Source organism: Aedes albopictus, chromosome 2, assembly GCF_035046485.1.
Source record: "Aedes albopictus strain Foshan chromosome 2, AalbF5, whole genome shotgun sequence".
Lineage (NCBI taxonomy): Eukaryota > Metazoa > Arthropoda > Insecta > Diptera > Culicidae > Aedes > Aedes albopictus.
Window position 1 is genome coordinate 243760934 of NC_085137.1, and position 19847 is coordinate 243780780.

At 39.8% G+C, this 19847-nt stretch overlaps 2 protein-coding genes and 1 long non-coding RNA gene across 4 annotated transcripts in view; 2 read left to right on the forward strand and 1 right to left on the reverse strand.

Moving 5' to 3' along the window:
* The window catches only part of LOC109622886 (protein bunched, class 2/F/G isoform), a 168602-nt gene that overhangs the window by 89852 nt on the left and 58903 nt on the right, over positions 1–19847 (reverse strand). The gene's annotated exons all lie outside the window — the stretch shown is intronic.
* LOC109401624 (uncharacterized) lies at positions 11442–12830 on the forward strand. Its single transcript, XR_009997675.1, has 3 exons — positions 11442–11985; positions 12053–12119; positions 12174–12830. It is a non-coding gene; the product is annotated as an uncharacterized LOC109401624 (long non-coding RNA).
* On the forward strand, positions 14450–19338 carry LOC109403505 (uncharacterized). Of its 2 annotated transcripts, XM_062851436.1 has the most exons (5): positions 14450–18798; positions 18860–18928; positions 18990–19074; positions 19142–19208; positions 19263–19338. In XM_062851436.1, the coding sequence occupies exon 1, from the start codon at positions 14541–14543 to the stop codon at positions 18636–18638; it is 4098 nt and encodes a 1365-aa protein (XP_062707420.1). In that variant the 5' UTR covers positions 14450–14540; the 3' UTR covers positions 18639–18798; positions 18860–18928; positions 18990–19074; positions 19142–19208; positions 19263–19338. The 2 variants fall into 2 exon arrangements, with proteins under 2 accessions (XP_062707420.1, XP_062707419.1); XM_062851435.1 differs by having other exon boundaries at positions 14450–18928.

Genomic DNA, 19847 nt, shown 5'->3' on the forward strand with positions numbered 1-19847 from the left:
GGTTTACTATTCATTATTTCTTCACAATACAGACATTCTACCTGCTGTAAATGATTGAAATACGTAGGAAACAAGTTAAAGTTGAAAGTCTACTGATAATATGTTAAGTTTTACTCAGTTTTACTCAAATATTAATGCTGACAAGAAAATATCAAAAGAAATTCTGATATTTTCAGGATGCTTTTCAAAAGTGGCTGTGCAAGCACTAGAATAGAATAGGGATAGTTTTGAGAATAAATCTCAAAAAAAAAAGAAATTACAGAAGAAACTCTTGCATAAAGTTTGCAAAAAAACTTGAGAAATGCTGGGAGAAGCTCTACTAGATAGCTTGTACCATGTTGGCTACAAAGTAACTTTACTCCAATGCCGAGCGTATAGTAGAGCACCATCTTCACCAAGTGTTCCAAGATAAACAGTTTCTTTAACAACTTCAAACACATCCCTACTTCAGCACTAACAACATTAGGCCTGCCTCTGTCTCTACCTGCTATGATGTACTTCGTAAGCTCTACTAGAAATTCCAGGAAACAGGTGTAGAAACTATGGGAAAAATCCCGATTAGATCTTATTTTTCCATAAAGAAAAACAACTTATTTTTTTTCAACGTACCGTTAAAATATAAAATGTAAACGAGATACAGTAAAAAACTCAGCTCAATCGGTGCATTGGTTATGGAGAATGATGTGTTTGAAGAGAGCAACATTGCTTAAAAGTAGAACGAAAACCGATTTCAAACCGTCAGCCTTGTATGGAAAGTCGAAAAAAAAAACTACTTTACTGTAACTTTTTCCTTCGCGTTTCCGAACTCAGGGCATGAGACTAAAAATGATCATCAGCTCACCGAGTTCAAAAATACTGTAAACTATGATGAATCTTCAACCACAAGCTTCCAGTAAGAACCTTCAGCATTATGAAAAAAAAAATGTTTTGACGGTTTTTGCTACAAACATGTAGTAAATGCTCATGTTCGAAAGAAGTAAACGCTACATATTCGATAGTTTTCCAGATTTTTCCCTGCCAAACAAAATTTCCTGAGGATTCCAGTTTTCTAGTTGTTTTTTTTTTTCAAGTAGTCATTAGGCTGAACAGAATCGAGGGAAAGTGATGCTATCCATCGTCAGCATCAACCCACACCAAAACAAAGTTTATTTGAAGGGTATACATCAAAACTTAAAAAGAAAATCGCGTTAAGTACTGTTCCTTTGAATTCCACTAAGAATTTGCATCTTTTGACAGATACGTATTTCGACCTCAACTGTAAGGTCGTCTTCAGTGTCTTGTACTTGACTCGACTCAAGTACAAGACACTGAAGACGACCTTACAGTTGAGGTCGAAATACGTATCTGTCAAAAGATGCAAATTCTTAGTGGTATTCAAAGGAACAGTACTTAACGTGATTTTCTTTTTATTTACAGATATTCCCCTAACAAGCCCAGGTTAATCATCATCATCAAAACTTTCCAGATATTTATCGAATGCTTACCCACATTTCAAAATTTGTCCCATTTCACATGTCACGCTCGACAATCGTACAAAGTACAAACCACCGACCGAAGAAACGTTTGTTTGTTTGTTTGCTGCTTGCTTGCCATGAAGTCAAAAAGCAGAGGGAAAATGGCAGGCTAATCAAAACAAAAGCAGCATCAGGCAGTACCCGTGGTAGAGATTTATGCGCGGTCGGGAGGAGGATACGACGCCGAGTGGAGACCGGCGAAATTCGCACAGATGATGATATGCATCCAGCCACGAATCTACGCAGGTCAGGCGTAGTGCACCGATGCAAACAGTTTACACGCTGAATAAATAGTAGCGGGATTAGATGGTGCTGTTTTTACATGGCTAGAATAAGGTCGCTTAGGAACATTTTGTGTCGAACTATCTTTGCGTGGTTAAGTGACTTAAGAAATATTGGTAGATAATATTTAGAGTGTATCTTGTATCGGTAAGTAGCCATCACTTGAAGAAATACGAGCAGAATATAGTTGAGTGAGCAGGTAATGAGTTGGATGTAAGCCAATCGAGGTGTGAAAAATTGCACCTACTACTAAAAAAGATACATATGGGGCAATAGGTTTCATTCACGTGATTGAAAGTAGCTGGATCACGTTATCTATAACGAATGTACAAAAGCTTTTGAATTTCAACTTACTTAACTACGTCATTTTACGCATATCGAATTTCAGTACTTTCTGTATAAGCAGTTCAAGTTAACCCCACTTAAACGAATTAAATTTGAGTGTTTGTATTGTTATGCAATGCATTCTGAATCAAATTACAGGGGATAGACAAAATGATCGGGACAGGCAAAATTTTCCCTTCTCAAAAAATATTCAAATAGCTGTAACTTTTCGAAAAGTGAATCAAATATTCTCAAATTTTTACTGTAAGTGGATCAACTAGTTGTGTATCAGTGGACAAAATTTGGAAAAGATCGGGCTATTCTGCACGAAGTTATAAATATTCTAGAAAAAGGTATATTTATCCGAGAGCCAACTTTGAGCTGTTATATCTCCGGATTCAATGAACCGAATGCAATGAAATTTTGACCATTTACGACTTACATAGTGAGCTCTGAAAAACGTTTGACTCAACTTGAAATTATTAACAAGAGAAAAAGTTATAGCTATTTGAATATTTTTTGAGAAGGGAAAATTTTGCCTGTCCCAATCATTTTGTCTATCCCCTGCATATCAGCCATCCGGTAGTTGGAACATAAAATACAAGTTTCAAGAAACCACCATTCAATCATTAACTATCTAGAAGAATTTTTCCACTGAAATCGCGAAGGAATTCAAGAAAATGATTTCACTCATATCGATAGGTCAGTATAGTGTCAAAAGAAATTTACATTAGTCAATATTGAGCGAAGAAACTTCTCACAAGTTTTTGAAGAATGACAATGATTTGTTGGAACGTGAATATGTTGCACCTACAAACCGCCTCCTGTACTATGAATACTATCCATCGTAATTTTAGTATTGCACACTGCCTAATGTGGACATGTATCGCGTGCCGTCTTAAATTGCAAAGTCGTAATTATCGGATTCTTCCTCATGCTGAGCACTCACCTCACTCAACGATTTCTCACCACATATCAGGAAAAGAAACATCTCAATGCACCACCAGCTTGAGGAAAAAAAAATCGTGCAGCACCAGCGACCTGACTAATCAAATTAACATCACCACGGGCAAGTGCATTCCGGCGTCTCTCGTCAGCCGGCGCAATGGTTTAAGAATTATAACTGCCAACCACCGACGACAAGTTTCTTTATTCTGCCTTTTCTTCAGTAGTTGATGTGCATCGCGTGGGCTGACGAACAGATGGCGCCACCCCCACCCGTTGTACAGATTAGTACACATAGGTATGCAATAGGCAGTGCATCATCGGCCGGTGTCGCAGCGATAGTGATAACGAGCAACACAATGATGATGACGTCTGGTGCCAAGCTAGTGAACTGAAACAGAGGCAGCTGCTAAGTAGTTGTGAAATCGAGCGGTAATCATTTGTGTTTATATTTACACTTCGCCATGGACGGTACTAGGGGACGGATGAGGAAAAATTTAAAGTTTGTCATTTCAAATCTTATGATAGCAAAAGAGACACATTTTAATAAGATTAATCTGAATTGGGCGAATGCCATCAAATATAGAATAATGAAGCTTAAGATATCGAATCACAGATGGCGTAAAATTACAGATTTACAGCCACCTGGACGCGAACGTACCGAATCAGAATACGTTAAATGGATAAAAAAATAATAGAATCACATAGAACCACAGAGAACAGACATCCAAGTCCAGTTCCAAAACTGTGTAAGGAATTCAACGGCCATTTGAAATCGGCAACACAAGTGGCAATAACATGGCACTGCAGTCGGTAAATTTCCCATACAATTTTAATTCACCACTTCAAATGTTTCAATTCACCACTGACTGTGGCAATATGGTGTTTGATGGCGTTAGTGTTGTCATCGTGTATTGGTTTGCAATCTTACTCAAGTAAAGATTCAAATCCTTACACAACTTATCGAATGAAATTTGTTCTTGGCTGGATGTCTGTTCTCTGTGATGGAACGCACAACCAATTAATTATTTAATGCAGTACGTATGAGTAAATCATTACAACGGTAGTTTTGATGTACAAATAAGCCATTTCTATCTTTTTGCACTAGAGTCGACAGGTGTTTACATTCCATAATATAGTTTTACTTAGAGAATGAACTGTTTTTACTCCGAATACATCGAATCTAGCTTAACATGTGAAAAGGGCTCAAAGGCTTTTAGTAAACAAACATGTTTCGGTCGCTGTAGGGCTCATCTTGATCCACTCACGCACATCAACACGCTTATCAGAAAGAGTAATCTTCGGGCTATCTGTTAAGTGTGTTGTTGTCCGTAAGTGGAAACATGTTTGTTTACAAAACAGCCTTTAGACCCTTTTCACATGTTACGCTAGAAGTACAATATGTAGTTTTGTAATTATTTGTTATTGAAAATGAGGAATTAGTGGAACTACAGTGGAAATTTGCACATTATATTTTTAACGTAATTCCGCAGCATTTCAAAATCTTCCGACTAAAATCTCTTCCTTCAGCCCACCCCTCGAATCCGCCACCGTGTCCGCTGAGCTCGCTTCGTCTCACTCAAACTCACGTGGTCGGCTCAGCCGTCGGTACTTATCGCACACAGGAGGCGTAACGATCTCGTATAACTGCGCCACCGCTCACCCTATTACGACGACGGGACTTTACGACTTTGAGCGTACGCGACGCGGCCTACGTAGTAGATTCATGAATGAAAATTGTTTACGTCGCTCGCTCGCATACCGCTGGCTGTCGGTCCGTCGGTTACTGTTGAGCGGGAGAAAGAGATAGTGTGAACAACAGCTTTTTTACAGCAGCGCTGACTGACTGATTGAGCCGCCGCCTGTGGCGACGGTGATTAGATGATTAGAACCCCATGACATTGAACTTGGATTTCGTCGGGTAGGCTCACGGGGCGGCGTCCCAAGTACCTAGTGGTAGTGTATAGTGAAGTAAGGCAGAACGCAAACGTTCATCGCCCACCCGAATGGGTGGGCAATTAAGCCAAGTCAAAAGTCAAACAAACTGTTTAAAAGCAATTAGCGTTTTGACTTTCGCGAACGTTCACGAACTTTGGTAGGCTCGCTTTGCAGGTCGTGACGGAAGAAGTTCAACTTCTAAATGCTCTGCACGAAAAGTAGGTACTACGGTAATTTAGAAGTTCACAAACTGACTTTGTTCCGAGAGGATGTCGAAGGGCACAGTTTAGTTTATGAATTGTTGCGATCGTAAATTGTCCCGGTAGCGTGACACTCACGACCCTGCGGGTAAGTTACAACTTGAAATGGGAACTCGCATTGGCAATCCGGACAAGACAGTATCCGACTGGTAGTGAAGTGTTTACAAGTTTTGAATTTTAATTGCGTTTTGCGAGCTTCTGTATTGACGATGTCTTATGTTTTAGAATTCTATAGTTATTAATGCTTCGCTTGAATGTTGCTTCTTGAAGTTTATTTTCTTCTCATTGGCGACTGGTCTATGAACATTACCACAGTTATTAACTGATAGTTCCCTCTGACAATGGCTATTTTTCATGTGTGTATCGTGTAGAAGATACTCTAATGCCCAAGGAAGTCAAGGAAGTTTCCTTTATGAAAAGTTCCTGGACCAACCGGGGCACTATGGGGCGGCTCCATAAAAGCAGGTGACCAAAAATATTTTTCCGACAATTTTATAATGTCTATATGAAAAAAAACGTCATGAATTCATCTAAGGTCTCCAATCTCTTTGAAATTCAGTCCTACTATCAATATAAATAAAAGTTGTATTGACATACACGTACAGCAGTAATTGTGATCCATTGATGTTATTTTTTTGTTAAGGCATATGTTTTGAAGATTCTCACAACTATTTTACTATTTTGAGTTCCATGGATGTTCTAGGTTTTCCCAAAACTTCGTGAAATGTAGGTATAGAATCTACAAGCGAAATTAGTGTTCTACGAATGATTACTCTATATGTCACAGGCCAGTGACACTTCTAACAAGTAAATGGAATATTGTACTGAACTGTATGGGTGGTACAGATCTTCCAAGTACTCCATGGAATATTAACCCTTTGTATCTGCAAGCAGGCTTGTCCGTACTGTGAAGCCCTGAAAATTCTGCTCTTTGGATTTACAACATCAGAATTGTACACTCAGCGAAAAAAACTAGCGAAATTAATCGAAATACCTTATGAAAATTTGCTATAACTAATTCTTATGGATGACATAAGAATACCTTATGAAAATTGTTCGTGCTTACTATGACAAATTTCATAAGATAGACTTATGAAAAGAACAAAAAAATCTTAAAATGATGCAGACTGGATTCGATCCATGAACTTCGGGATCACCGAGCCCGTGTTTTATCCACACGGCTACCGACGCTTGAGAATACCATGTTGCTAAACATGAATAAAAGCCAAGCTGTGAGACGATTTTACGTCATAGAGTGACCTTATGAAATTCATCCGAGTCATTATGAATTATTTAAAGGTCGTCTCATAAGTTGGGCCTTACGGAAATCTTAAGGTAATTTGGCTGAGTGTAATGAATTTGCAATCTTTCCATTTCAACTGATAGAAGTACGTTGAAATATGGGAAAGTGTCATTTCGAACTGCCAAAAAAACTGATCTCATAATTGAGGGGTTTAAGAAATTTAAACTAACATTTCCGAAGAAATTCGCGAAAAAGTCGTAACTGACAAAATGTACACACTTTAAGTGATTATAAGACTGAAAAGATGTTAGATTTTCCTACTAAATACTCACAAACTTTCCTTGATATCACTGTTCTAACTATTGAAAATCACGGGTTGAGTGGAAGGTGTAATTCCATTCTATGTCGCACGAAACAAAACAAGTATTACTCCATTCACTCCCGGTGTTTTGTCAGTGTGTCGACTCAATTTTGAAAATCAAATTCCTTGACTTTCCCTGACTTCCCAGTCACTTTCACTGAAAATTCCAGGTCATGTAAATCAAAGCTTAAGGGTATCTGCTCATGAGATAAAATAAAATTCTCTGAATTTTCCTGGTTTTTCTAGGAGTGAAAACATAGAAAGAAAAAAAAAACAAGTAAACTGAACTAGATTTTTGTTTCAATAGATTTAAGGCATATTGGCAGTATTTCTTCAGAATTCTTCTATCTGATACACTGTGTTGGAAATAACTTCTGGCACGTCCATCAAGAACTTCCTAATTTAGATGAAAATCCTTTCAGAAGACCAACAAACAATTCTTCTCAAAACGCCAAAATTACAACTAGGATATTCGAAAGACATATCCTCAGAACATCATTAGGATGACATCTTGATTTTGTTTTATTAGTTAGAACTACTCTATGAGCTACTCCAGATGGCTGCAATTTCGCAGCAAATTTTGCATGTATTAAATTTCATAATGAAAAAAAAAATCTTAAAAATAAAATCCGCCGAGCACTCTACATGAATCCTTCAGCACGAGATTCATCTAAAAGTTCAGCAAAATTATTTCTGATACTGATGTGAATAAGTACAGCAAATGTATTGGCAATATCTGAATGCAATTTATAAACTTTCCTAATTTGTCAAAAAAAACCTTCATGAATCGTGTAACTTTTTATGGAATATTCTCTAAGAGGTATGCCACAATGCTGACAAACTCACTTAGAACTCATTCAGTTTTTTTTATCGAAAATTCGTCACACTTATTTTGGATAAATTATGTCCCAAAAATACTTTTTAAAATCTCCATCAAGCGCTTTTGAAAAGTCGTACGGATTTTCTTGCTAAACTTTCTTATGCCTCTAAAGCATTGATGGAAAATTTGTTGAATCTTAAAATAATATTACAGGATGTCTAGCAGGTTATGTTTCGAAATTCTTCAATAACTAGGAATTGTAACATGAATTTCACTCGAAGGTCTTTTAGAAGATTGATAATCTCGTCTTCGTTACATAGTTATCAGCTTGAAATAGCTGAAACTTTTCAAATGCTTTTCAGGAATGGATCAACCAGCATTAAAAAGAATGTCTTTTTATTTGGTGCTTTTATCTTCTTGAGTTTCAATAAATTTGCCTTTTTTTTAGATCTTCTTAGGTAAACTCGTTACATGATTCTTTCCATATTCTCATCGAAATTCTTGATGGTTTCTTTACGGTAGACTTAGATCTTTGAAGGATTTCTTGCAGAACGGTAAGATTCTGTGTTTTTTTCAGAACCCATATCACATTTTTAAACCGGACTTCCAAGTCCCCGGTAAAAATGTATAAAAGTTCAATTTTCAAAAACTCTCAATTTTGTCATGTTTTATGCCTCATAAACCTTCCTTGGGCGAAAACTAACAGAACAAAACTAAGACGACCAAAATCAGACCTTCCATTCGCAAGTTATGCGCGGTCCCACGTATGCCACTGCATTTTTATATATATAGATTTTCAAAATCGGTTTTTGTGCACATTGATCAAGGTATCTCCTGATTTTTTTTCCTGGTGGAAAATGTTTTTCGTTTTTGCAGATACCATTTTTTAACAAAATAACACAAAAAATGGTTTCTGCAAAAATGGAAAATATTTTCCAGCACAAAAAAAAAAATCAGAAAATACCTTGATCCATACTCTACATGTGCACGAAAACCGATTTTGAAAATATTGCTTCGTTATTTTATAAAAAACAAATCAAAAACCAAAAAAATGAGGAATACCTTCCAGTTTCGCCTTAAAGAAACAATTTAACTAGTTTTTGAAATTTCTCACTGTAGGAATACGTATAACTCAAAAACATCCTTTTATGATAATCTTTAAAAAATTTCCCTGACCATCAACAAAGTTCCCTGACTTTCCTTGATTTCCCAGGTCCAAAAATAAATTCCTTGACTTTCCAGGTTTTTCCAGGTAGTCGACACCCTGTTTGTTTACGAAAGTGAAAGGCGAAACTGAAATCACAAAGTAAACGCGGTGAAAGCAACCGGCGAAATCCTGTCAAAATCAAAAACAAGGCGAATAGTAAAAGGCGATTCTGAAATTGATATCGATTTAAGGCGCATAGTATTGGGCGAATTTAGCATTATCGGGCGTCGATTCGGGCGTAATAAAATAGATGTAATTTTTAGTTAAAACATTATCAAGTTCGTACCTTGTCCTTAGAAAATCAAGAAAATGTGGTAGAAATGTGTAATTTAAGCTTATTCATGTTGAATTATTCTGAATTACTCCTAAATGGGAATTGAAAATGTACCAGCAAAATTCGGCTGTTGTTATCGCAATGTTATTGCTTTGTCAGTTACGCCCTATTCGCGAATTACTCCGGGCATTGCATACTTTTAGAGGCGGTTATCTATCTATAGATAGCTATCTATATATATAAAAATGAGTTTGAAGCACCTTTGAGGCAACAAAACTCACGAACGGGGGAAACGATCAGGATGACTTATACAGGGTTTGATTCGTATTTATGGTGGCTGTGTTTATATGCAGAAAAAAGTTACGAAAATCATTTAAAAGAGTATGAAAATTGTGAAAATACTGATTTTTTATGAGCCGGGAACAAATTCAGCATGATCAAAATTAAACCAATCTAGAGTGCGGTGACGTTATGAGCTCAACAGTTGTCAAACCACCACAGCTTGGCAAAACAACGTTTGCCGGGACAGCTAGTATGTGTATAAGTATTTCTGATCCAATTTATATGGTAGATTCCAATTCGTAAAAAAACGCTTCGCTAAGAGATCCAAGATTCTACTATGATTGATCTGGCGAATGACGATTTGACCATGACGATCAAATGTTTCTTCGGAAGTATTTAATGGGCAATATGGTGATACTATATTGGACTATCTCAATTATCGCACACAACTTGATTGGAATTGCAGGATAGCAGCTAGTAGCAGTCAGATTTGTTTTCAGGAATCCTAAAGAAAGACATAGAAGTAATCCCGAAACGAAGCTTTGCGGAACCTTTTTTGTATGAAACGGTTTGTATGGGGAAAATTTGATTTTTTGAATTAGCATCATTTAATAGTTTTACAATTAACCCTTATGTGGCCGACAGGGTACCCGGGTACCCAGCACCGATTTAAAATACACGGTGTAGAAAAAAGCAAAAAGTTTGTCGGACACATAACGGTTAACATTTCTACGTCGTAATATGTCATTCTAAAGGTTTATAATTAAGCTTTTAGAAACTACTAAAAAGTTCAACATTCAATATTAAAACCGAAGATATGCGAAGATGAACAATGTATTCATTTAACAAAAAAATGCCAATGGTCTTATTCTGCTGCCAATATCTCGATAAGTATATGGATTAGCAAACTAAGATTCTAGGGTCTACTGGTACAAGTGGTCTACTTTAAACTACCGAACTTAAATGTCAAATCAAATAAAGTAAATTTTCGATTTTTGGCCACCTGAATCCCCTTAGTGCGGGGATTGAATCTGTCACCTGCTTAGTATCCCGAGCAGGAAAGAATAACTGACACATAACTGCAGCATACCAAAGTCAGGTATCATACCAAAATCAGATATTGGTCGGTTACCCAGGTATTGGAAATAACTTATTTTGGTATTTTATAGGTATTGATAAACTACCTCAACGAGTTATTGGTTTGGTGTTGAGGACTGCTTGAGGTATTATTCTATTATGGAAAAATCACTATTTAAATAGTGCAGGAGAAAATAGCTAGAAAGAAAGAAATAGAAAATAGCAGGAGAAAATAGCTGAAGAATAACTAACTCAGGTATGGAAAACCGAATACCTACAACCTGAATGAGGTATTAGGAAGCCCTGCATAAGAGGTAAAATACCTAAAATAATAACTGGTGCGTATTCTGTGCATAACACGTGAATAATGACATCAGGTATGGCAATACCTAAATAATATTCGGCGATTTTTCCATACAAATAGTGATTTTTACATAATTGAATAATACCTCAAGCAGTTCTTAATACCAAACCAATAACTCGTCGAGGTATTATATGAATACCTAGAAAATACCAAAATAAGTTATTTTCAATACCTGGGTAACCGACCAATACCTCGTCTTGGTATGATACCTGACTTTGGTATGCTGCAGTTATGTGTCAGTTATTTGTTCCTGCTCGGGAATAGCGATTCTTCCATAATTGAATAATACCTCAAGCAGTCCTCAACACCAAACCAATAACTCATTGAGGTATTGTATCAATACCTATAAAATACCAAAATAAGTTATTTTCAATACCTGGATAACAGACTAATACCTTGTCTTGGTATGATACCTGACTTTGGTATTCTCCAGTTATGTGTCAGTTATTCATTCCTGCTCGGGTTGTATGGAAAAATCGCCGATTATTATTTAGGTATTGCCATGCCTGATGTCATTATTCACGTGTTATGCACAAAATACACACCTGTTGATTCCGCTACGTCGACACTCCGTCGAGCCCCCGATGCCCCAGTTTCGACCACACCCGACGGCCATCAAAGGGATTGTTTCGTGCACGATAGACGTCAGACCCCGTAGGTAGAAACAATAGGGACACAGAACAAGCAAGTGAATGTGATGACATGCAGATCACTCTAGAAGCTAAAATTAAAATAATTTGGATTAAGTGAATTACTTATGCTCTAATGAAATGAATTCCAAGTGCTACTTATTATCTAACTGTTTAGATACCATGCAAGTAATTTAAACATCTAAATGGTGAAACTCGTGATCTATATGCTAGTTGTTTCTTATTGCAGTTTTTGAAGTAGCTTACTGGAATTGTACTACACATGAATTCGTAGATATATATAAAATTACAGATAAGGGTGAGACAGATTATTTGGCAAAATGCTTTGATTATATCTACATATATTTTTTCTTTAATAGCATAAATTTAAGGAAGTGCATTCAAAACTAGTAACTAGGATACATACACTTAAACACTAAATTGAACTACGACACTTGTCACAGGGTGAGCAACTTAACTATGCTTTATCAAAAACCATTATTTAACCGTTATATAACACGAATTATTGCAGGAAGAATTTATAAGTTGAAGAATCAACGCATCAACTAGAACGGTTGAGCGGTAACGAATTACTACAAGTAAAACGAAACATATTTATTATTGTCACCTACTAAAATTATGCTTTCTTGTAGGAATTTTGTAATTTATTCTTCGTATCATCTCACCAATAAATTCACATAATTGACTATTCGTCTATTACCGCCCAACATCTTACAAAATTCTTGTAAGCATCTTCCAAGAACGCCAAGTATTAGACGACTGGTGCTAATCGGTAGCTGGACACCATGAGCACTACCAGTGGGAAGTCAGGAAACAGAACCGAACGCCAGGCTACTGAGGCAGCTGTAGTCACCGGAATCGACAGCCTTACTATCGTGGATAAAGCGAAAAGCGGAGCGAAGGATGCTGCGAATCAGGTAACTGGCGCAGAATGCGCAGCAGCTCTACAGCCTACAAAAACGGTCCTGAATCCCAAGGCAGATGATGCAGTCGGTGCCGTCGCCGAGGATCGTACGACGGGAACCAAGCCAAAGCAAGTAACTAATCCAAGGGCTGCAGTCCCTGTCGACCCTCAACAATTATCGACGGCTCCAGCCGGTACGACATTGTCCAGTATACGAGTCAGAGTCACTAGATTTAGCCATTGCGAAATGTGCAACGATCGCGACAATAGCAGGATGGTGCAATGCGATAATTGCAGTCTATGGTATCACTTTTCGTGCGTTGATGTGACTAGTGGTATAGCAGATTATAGCTGGGTCTGCCCTGCGTGTGCGGAAGAAAGCAGACAGCTGCAAGGGACGTCAGCGCATTGTGAGATTCTACATCAAGATCCATCGTCCATTCAGTTGAGTTCTAAGAGGTCTCTTGGAAAAACGAGCAGCAAGCGAAGTGAGCAGCGAAGAATCGATCGTCGGCTACAGAAACTAGAAGAATTAAAGGAACTGGAAAAAAGGTTTTTAGAAGAAAAATATCGCATTCTGGACGAAGAAGACGACGACGTTGGAACGGTAACAAGCGATGATTCTATGGCCACCAACGAAATAGTAAAAAATCAAGGTTGGCTGAGAGAGACGGATCAATGTGGTGAGGGCGACTCTGGGCTTGTCGAAGAGGATGTGCGACCAAATCCTGCTATCGGCGGAAATACGGGCCATGAAACGCTTCATGGGTTTGCGCCAAATCAACGCTCTACGCCACGGAGTCAAATCAATCGTCAAGCACCAAGATCAGATTCGGCAGCGGCACGTGGTACCAATATGCAATCCCACCGAATGATGGATACTTTCAGTATATCCCGGTCCGAGCTGCGGTCTGGAACACGGATGCAGTCCTACCCGACAAGAACTCTAGGCTGCCCATCAGCAGCGAAAGTTCATTTTCAGCAACCTGCGCAGTCAGAGATAAGAAATCAACAGCATATTAGTTCCGGGTCAGATCGAATACAACGACGTGAACGCTACCCATCGTTAATCGACGAGCCAGAACATGACCAACATCTAGACGAAGATTCTTTATGCGTTCTAAATCGGAGTCAATTAGCGGCGCGGCAGGTCGTGCCCAAAGATCTTCCGGAATTCAGCGGGAATGCAGAGGATTGGCCTCTGTTTTATTCGACGTACAATTCTTCGACACACATGTGTGGTTTTTCTAACGAGGAAAACATGCTTCGTATTCGAAAATGCTTAAAAGGCAAAGCCCTTGAAGCCGTACGATGTCGGCTCCTTCATCCGACTAACGTTGCCGGTGTGATGTCTACGTTAAAAATGCTGTATGGTAGACCCGAAGCGATTGTGCACGCGTCGATTAGGAAGATCAGATCACTGCCAGCACCGCAAGTGGAGAAACTTGACACCTTGATCAACTTTGCGTTGACCATAGAAAATTTGGTCGCAACCATCGAAGCGTGTGGCGTTCAAGATTTCGTATACAATGCATCGTTGAAGTTTGAACTGATCGATCGGCTTCCCCCCGGTTTGAAATTGGATTGGGCGAAGCATTCCAGGAATAACCCAGCGCCAAACCTTACGGACTTCAGTTCTTGGTTATATGCAATCGCAGAAGACGCCAGCACCGTAATGCAAACTTCCAGTACCTCAGCCAGAAGCCGATGGACAAAAAGCGATGGATTCATCAACGTGCATGCTGACGCTGACTGTACAAATCTGCGATCATTACAAGCAGACAGGCCAGGATCGCAAAGTTCATCGTTAGTAGAACTACCAGAGTGTATCGTTTGCAAAAACGACTGCCAATCAGTGGCCAAATGCAAACGATTTACTGAACTCACTCTGGACGCTAAATGGGACGTAGTTAGAGAGGCGAAGCTATGCAGGAAATGCTTACGTAGGCATAACGGAGTGTGTCGTCAGCAAAAACCGTGTGGTACTAGAGGTTGTACCTTTCTACATCATCCCTTGTTACACAATGAGAGATCGCATGTTTCAAATGGACCATCGGAAACACCTGCCGACGCGTTTGGTAGTTGCAACATCCACATGACTCAAACCAATGAGATACTGTTCAGAATTGTACCGGTATTGATTCATGGACCTTCAAAAGTAATACGAACCTATGCGTTCATAGACGACGGGTCAGAGCTGACACTAATGGAACAAAGTCTCGCAGACGAAATAGGAGTTTGGGGCCCAAAGTCATCCCTGTGCCTTAAATGGACGGGGGGCACGAACCGAGTGGAAGACGAATCTCGAAAGGTTGCCGTGGAGATATCTGCTGTAGGATTCGACTCTAGGCGACACCAGTTGACAAATGTGCAGACAATTCACGACCTACAACTACGCCCGCAAACCATGGTGCTTTCTGAACTACAAGAACGATTCAGTTACCTTAGCGGATTACCAGTGGAGTCTTACATCAATGTCTGTCCTCGTATCCTTATCGGGCTGGATAATGCGTATCTCGGACATGTGCTGAAAAGTCGAGAAGGAAAACCACGCGAACCCATCGCCGTCAAAACGCAACTAGGATGGATAATCTATGGCAGTTGTAACCAAAAGCGGCGAAGCTCAAATTACGTCAATGTACACACCATAAAAGTTTGTGACTGTAATCCACAAACCGATGAAAACCTGCATCTTGCGATGAAAACCTATTTTGACCTTGACAGCCTGGGGATTTTAACTCCGAACAAGACTCTTCGATCGCCCGAAGAACAACGTGCCGTAGAACTCCTGGAAAAGCAGACCATACCTAAAGCAGGACGATATGAAGCGGGACTACTTTGGAAGTATGAAAACGTACGTCTTCCAAACAGCAAAGATATGGCATACAAGCGATGGCAATGTCTAGATAGACGAATGAATCAGGACAAGCAACTATCGGCAACTATCCAACAAAAAATGGCAGATTACGTGTCTAAAGGGTACGTGCGAAAGCTGACGGAACCTGAACTCAACGTTCGTCCAGCTCGCGAGTGGTACTTACCGGTCTTTCCAGTTATGAATCCCAACAAGCCGAATAAGGTTAGGCTGGTATGGGATGCAGCAGCCTGTGCATATGGAATATCACTCAATTCGTTACTTCTAAAAGGTCCAGATCTCCTTACGTCTCTCCTTACGGTGCTCATTCAATTTCGAGAATTCCGTATCGGAATATGCGGAGATATCCGTGAAATGTACTTGCAAATATTGCTTAGCAAAGATACTCGATTGCGCTTCTTCTGGAAAGAGAACGAACATGATACAAGTCCACAAGTCTTCGAAATGCTGGTGTTGCCTTTTGGAGTTTCGTGTGCGCCGACTATAGCCCAATATGTTAAAAACATCAATGCCAAACAATTTGAACACGAGCTTCCTACGGCGGTTCGGGCAATAGTTGATCAACATTACGTCGATGACATGCTTTCGAGTGTCGAAACTGAAGGAGAAGCCATTGCCTTAGCAAGCAACGTAAAACAAATCCATGCAGCAGCCGGATTCGAAATGAGGAATTGGATTTCGAATTCTGCAACTCTTCTAGAAGCGCTGGACGAACCGAAAACGGAGGAAAAAGATCTAACAATAGCCGAAGAAGGTGTGACTGAGAAAGTGCTTGGATTATGGTGGAATACAAACACGGATTGCTTCACCTTTAAGGTATCGCCACGATATGATCCTGAGTTGATATCAGGAATGCGAATTCCGACCAAACGTGAAGTGTTGAGAACCCTAATGATGATATTTGATCCATTGGGGCTCATAGGTCACTTCCTTATGTTCCTTAAAGTGATTTTGCAAGAGATCTGGAGAACGTCTGTAACCTGGGACGATCCTATTGAGGAAATTCAATTTGAAAAGTGGTTGCAGTGGCTGAAAGTGTTGCCTGAGGTAGAAAAGGTGGAAGTTCCTCGGTGCTACAGGTCAACGATATCGATCGAAAGTGCTATGGAGGTGCAAATGCATGTATTTGTTGATGCGAGTGAAAATGGATTTGCAGCGGTAGTGTACCTCCGATTTCAGCAAGGCAACTTGACTGAAACTGCGTTGGTGGGATCTAAAACCAGAGTTGCTCCGTTAAAATTCTTATCGATTCCCCGTTCCGAACTTCAAGCTTGTGTTATTGGAGCCCGATTTTCCACCAGTATACTCAAATCGCTGACTGTAAAGGTAGACAGACGTTTCTTCTGGACCGACTCTAGCGACGTTATCAGTTGGATTAATAGCGACCATCGCCGGTATAGTCAATTTGTAGCCTTCCGGATCAGCGAGATACTTGACACTACCGAAATGCACGAATGGCAATGGCTCCGAACCCAATCCAATGTAGCCGACGAAGGAACGAAGTGGAAGCGGGTTCCTGACTTGAGGAATACTAGTCGATGGTTTACTGGACCTGATTTTTTGAAGAAACCAATCAACGAATGGCCGGTAGAGTTAGCGGCTCCAAAAGCGACCAATGAGGAACTTCGTCCACATCTACTCGTCCACGTTATAGTGCCCGGTCCTGTTATAGATCCAGAAAACTTTTCCCAGTGGACACCTCTAGTGCGACGGGTAGCATTAGTTTTCCGCTTCATTAGCAACGTAAGAATTTCTGATGCTGAGCAGCGAAGCAAAGGATCACTTACGACTTGCGAACTAGTACGAGCAGAAAGATATTTGTACCGTTTTGCACAATGCTGTGCATACGCGGATGAAATAGCAGTATTGACAAATAAGCGCGTATCAAACGGTAATGAGATGTCGGTACCAAAGAGTAGCCCAATATATCAGCTTTGTCCCTTCCTCGATGAACATGATGTCCTCCGTATGCGAGGCCGAACCGCCGCCTGTCCGTTCGTCGATCAACATGCTGTCAACCCAATCATTCTTCCAAGGAATCATCAAGTCACCCGACTGGTAGTGGGTCATTATCATCGAATGTATCACCACCAAAATCATAACACTGTCCTCAACGAGCTTCGACAGCGGTACGTCATATCACGTTTAAAGGCCACCTTCAACAAGATCCGTCGTGATTGCCAGCAGTGCAAGAATGATCGCATACGCCCTCTGGCACCCATTATGGGTAATTTGCCTGTGGCTCGTCTGGCCGCCTACAGCCCTCCATTTAGCCATATGGGTGTCGATTATTTTGGGCCTTTATCAGTCAGTGTTGGGCGCAGGTCTGAAAAGCGGTGGGTCCTCCTAGCAACTTGCCTTACCACGCGGGCTATCCATCTTCAAGTTGTGCACTCCATGACCACCAATTCCTGTATTATGGCTATAAGAAACGTTATGGCCAGAAGAGGTACACCTGCTGTTATTTACAGTGACAGAGGTACGAACTTTCAGGGAGCATGCTCAGAATTGGAGACCGCAATGAAGAACTTAGATAATGAGAGACTGGCAAAGGAATTCACCACTTCGAATACTACCTGGACGTTCATCCCTCCCGCATCTCCACACATGGGTGGAGCGTGGGAACGCTTGGTCAGAACGGTTAAGCAGAACTTAGACCGGATCAAACCTAGCGAAAGTATGCCACACGAAGTCCTGGAAAACATGCTTAATGAGGTTGAGAATATTATTAATTCTCGACCGTTGACGTCGATCCCTATCGATAATGATCAATCTCCAGTCTTGACGCCCAACCATTTTCTTTTGGGGTCAAGCAATGGGATGAGGTCATGGGTTCCGCTTGATGATAGTCCTAGAACATTGAAGAGCAGTTGGCATTTCTCCCAAATCTTGGCCAATCGTTTTTGGAAGCTTTGGCTACAGGATTACCTGCCATCAATCACCCGCCGAACCAAATGGTTTACAGAAACCAAGCCAATCAAGGTCAACGATATTGTTATAATAGTGGATCCTAAGCTTGCCCGGAACTGCTGGCCTAAGGGAAGGGTAATAGGTATCAAGAAGAGTACAGATGGACAAGTACGGAGCGCTACAGTGCAAACTTCCAGTGGCATATACGAACGACCAACAGTTAAGCTCGCCGTGCTTGACGTAGGCGTCGAAGAAAATGCGCATCCAGACGACCAGGAGCGCATTCTGGGGGGCGCTGTTGATTCCGCTACGTCGACACTCCGTCGAGCCCCCGATGCCCCAGTTTCGACCACACCCGACGGCCATCAAAGGGATTGTTTCGTGCACGATAGACGTCAGACCCCGTAGGTAGAAACAATAGGGACACAGAACAAGCAAGTGAATGTGATGACATGAAGATCACTCTAGAAGCTAAAATTAAAATAATTTGGATTAAGTGAATTACTTATGCTCTAATGAAATGAATTCCAAGTGCTACTTATTATCTAACTGTTTAGATACCATGCAAGTAATTTAAACATCTAAATGGTGAAACTCGTGATCTATATGCTAGTTGTTTCTTATTGCAGTTTTTGAAGTAGCTTACTGGAATTGTACTACACATGAATTCGTAGATATATATAAAATTACAGATAAGGGTGAGACAGATTATTTGGCAAAATGCTTCGATTATATCTACATATATTTTTTCTTTAATAGCATAAATTTAAGGAAGTGCATTCAAAACTAGTAACTAGGATACATACACTTAAACACTAAATTGAACTACGACACTTGTCACAGGGTGAGCAACTTAACTATGCTTTATCAAAAACCATTATTTAACCGTTATATACCACGAATTATTGCAGGAAGAATTTATAAGTTGAAGAATCAACGCATCAACTAGAACGGTTGAGCGGTAACGAATTACTACAAGTAAAACGAAACATATTTATTATTGTCACCTACTAAAATTATGCTTTCTTGTAGGAATTTTGTAATTTATTCTTCGTATCATCTCACCAATAAATTCACATAATTGACTATTCGTCTATTACCGCCCAACAACACCAGTTATTATTTTAGATATTTTACCTCTTATGCAGGGCTTCCTAATACCTCATTCAGGTTGTAGGTATTCGGTTTTCCATACCTGAGTTTGGTATTCTTCGGCTGTTTTCTCCTGCTCGGGATTTGGGCTTTATTTTATTATTATCGTACAAATTGGGCCCAAGGGTCTCAGATTTCCATGAAAATTTTTTCCACAGGCAGGGCTCATGGATATATGAACAAAAAAAAATTGAGAAAAATTCAGGGTCGCCTATTTTCCCGGCAAACTCAGGTGGAAATTTTTGGTTTTCCCCTGACACTACTTACTTTGAAAAATCATAACTCAAGAACGAAGCATCGTAGAACCAAAGTTTTTAATGAAAACGAAAGCAAATTTTCTCCAGGAATTAAAAAAAAAATATGAAGTGGAAAAAGATTTCCACAAAATTTTCCACCGTCGAGAAAATTCATAAGGAAAATCCGGAAAAACTATGTCCGAATTCGCGGAAAATTTTCAAAAAAATA

Coding starts and splice junctions, on each gene's coding strand:
- LOC109403505 (XM_062851435.1), top strand. CDS start 14,541: ATGACTCAAACCAATGAGATACTGTTCAGAATTGTACCGGTATTGATT.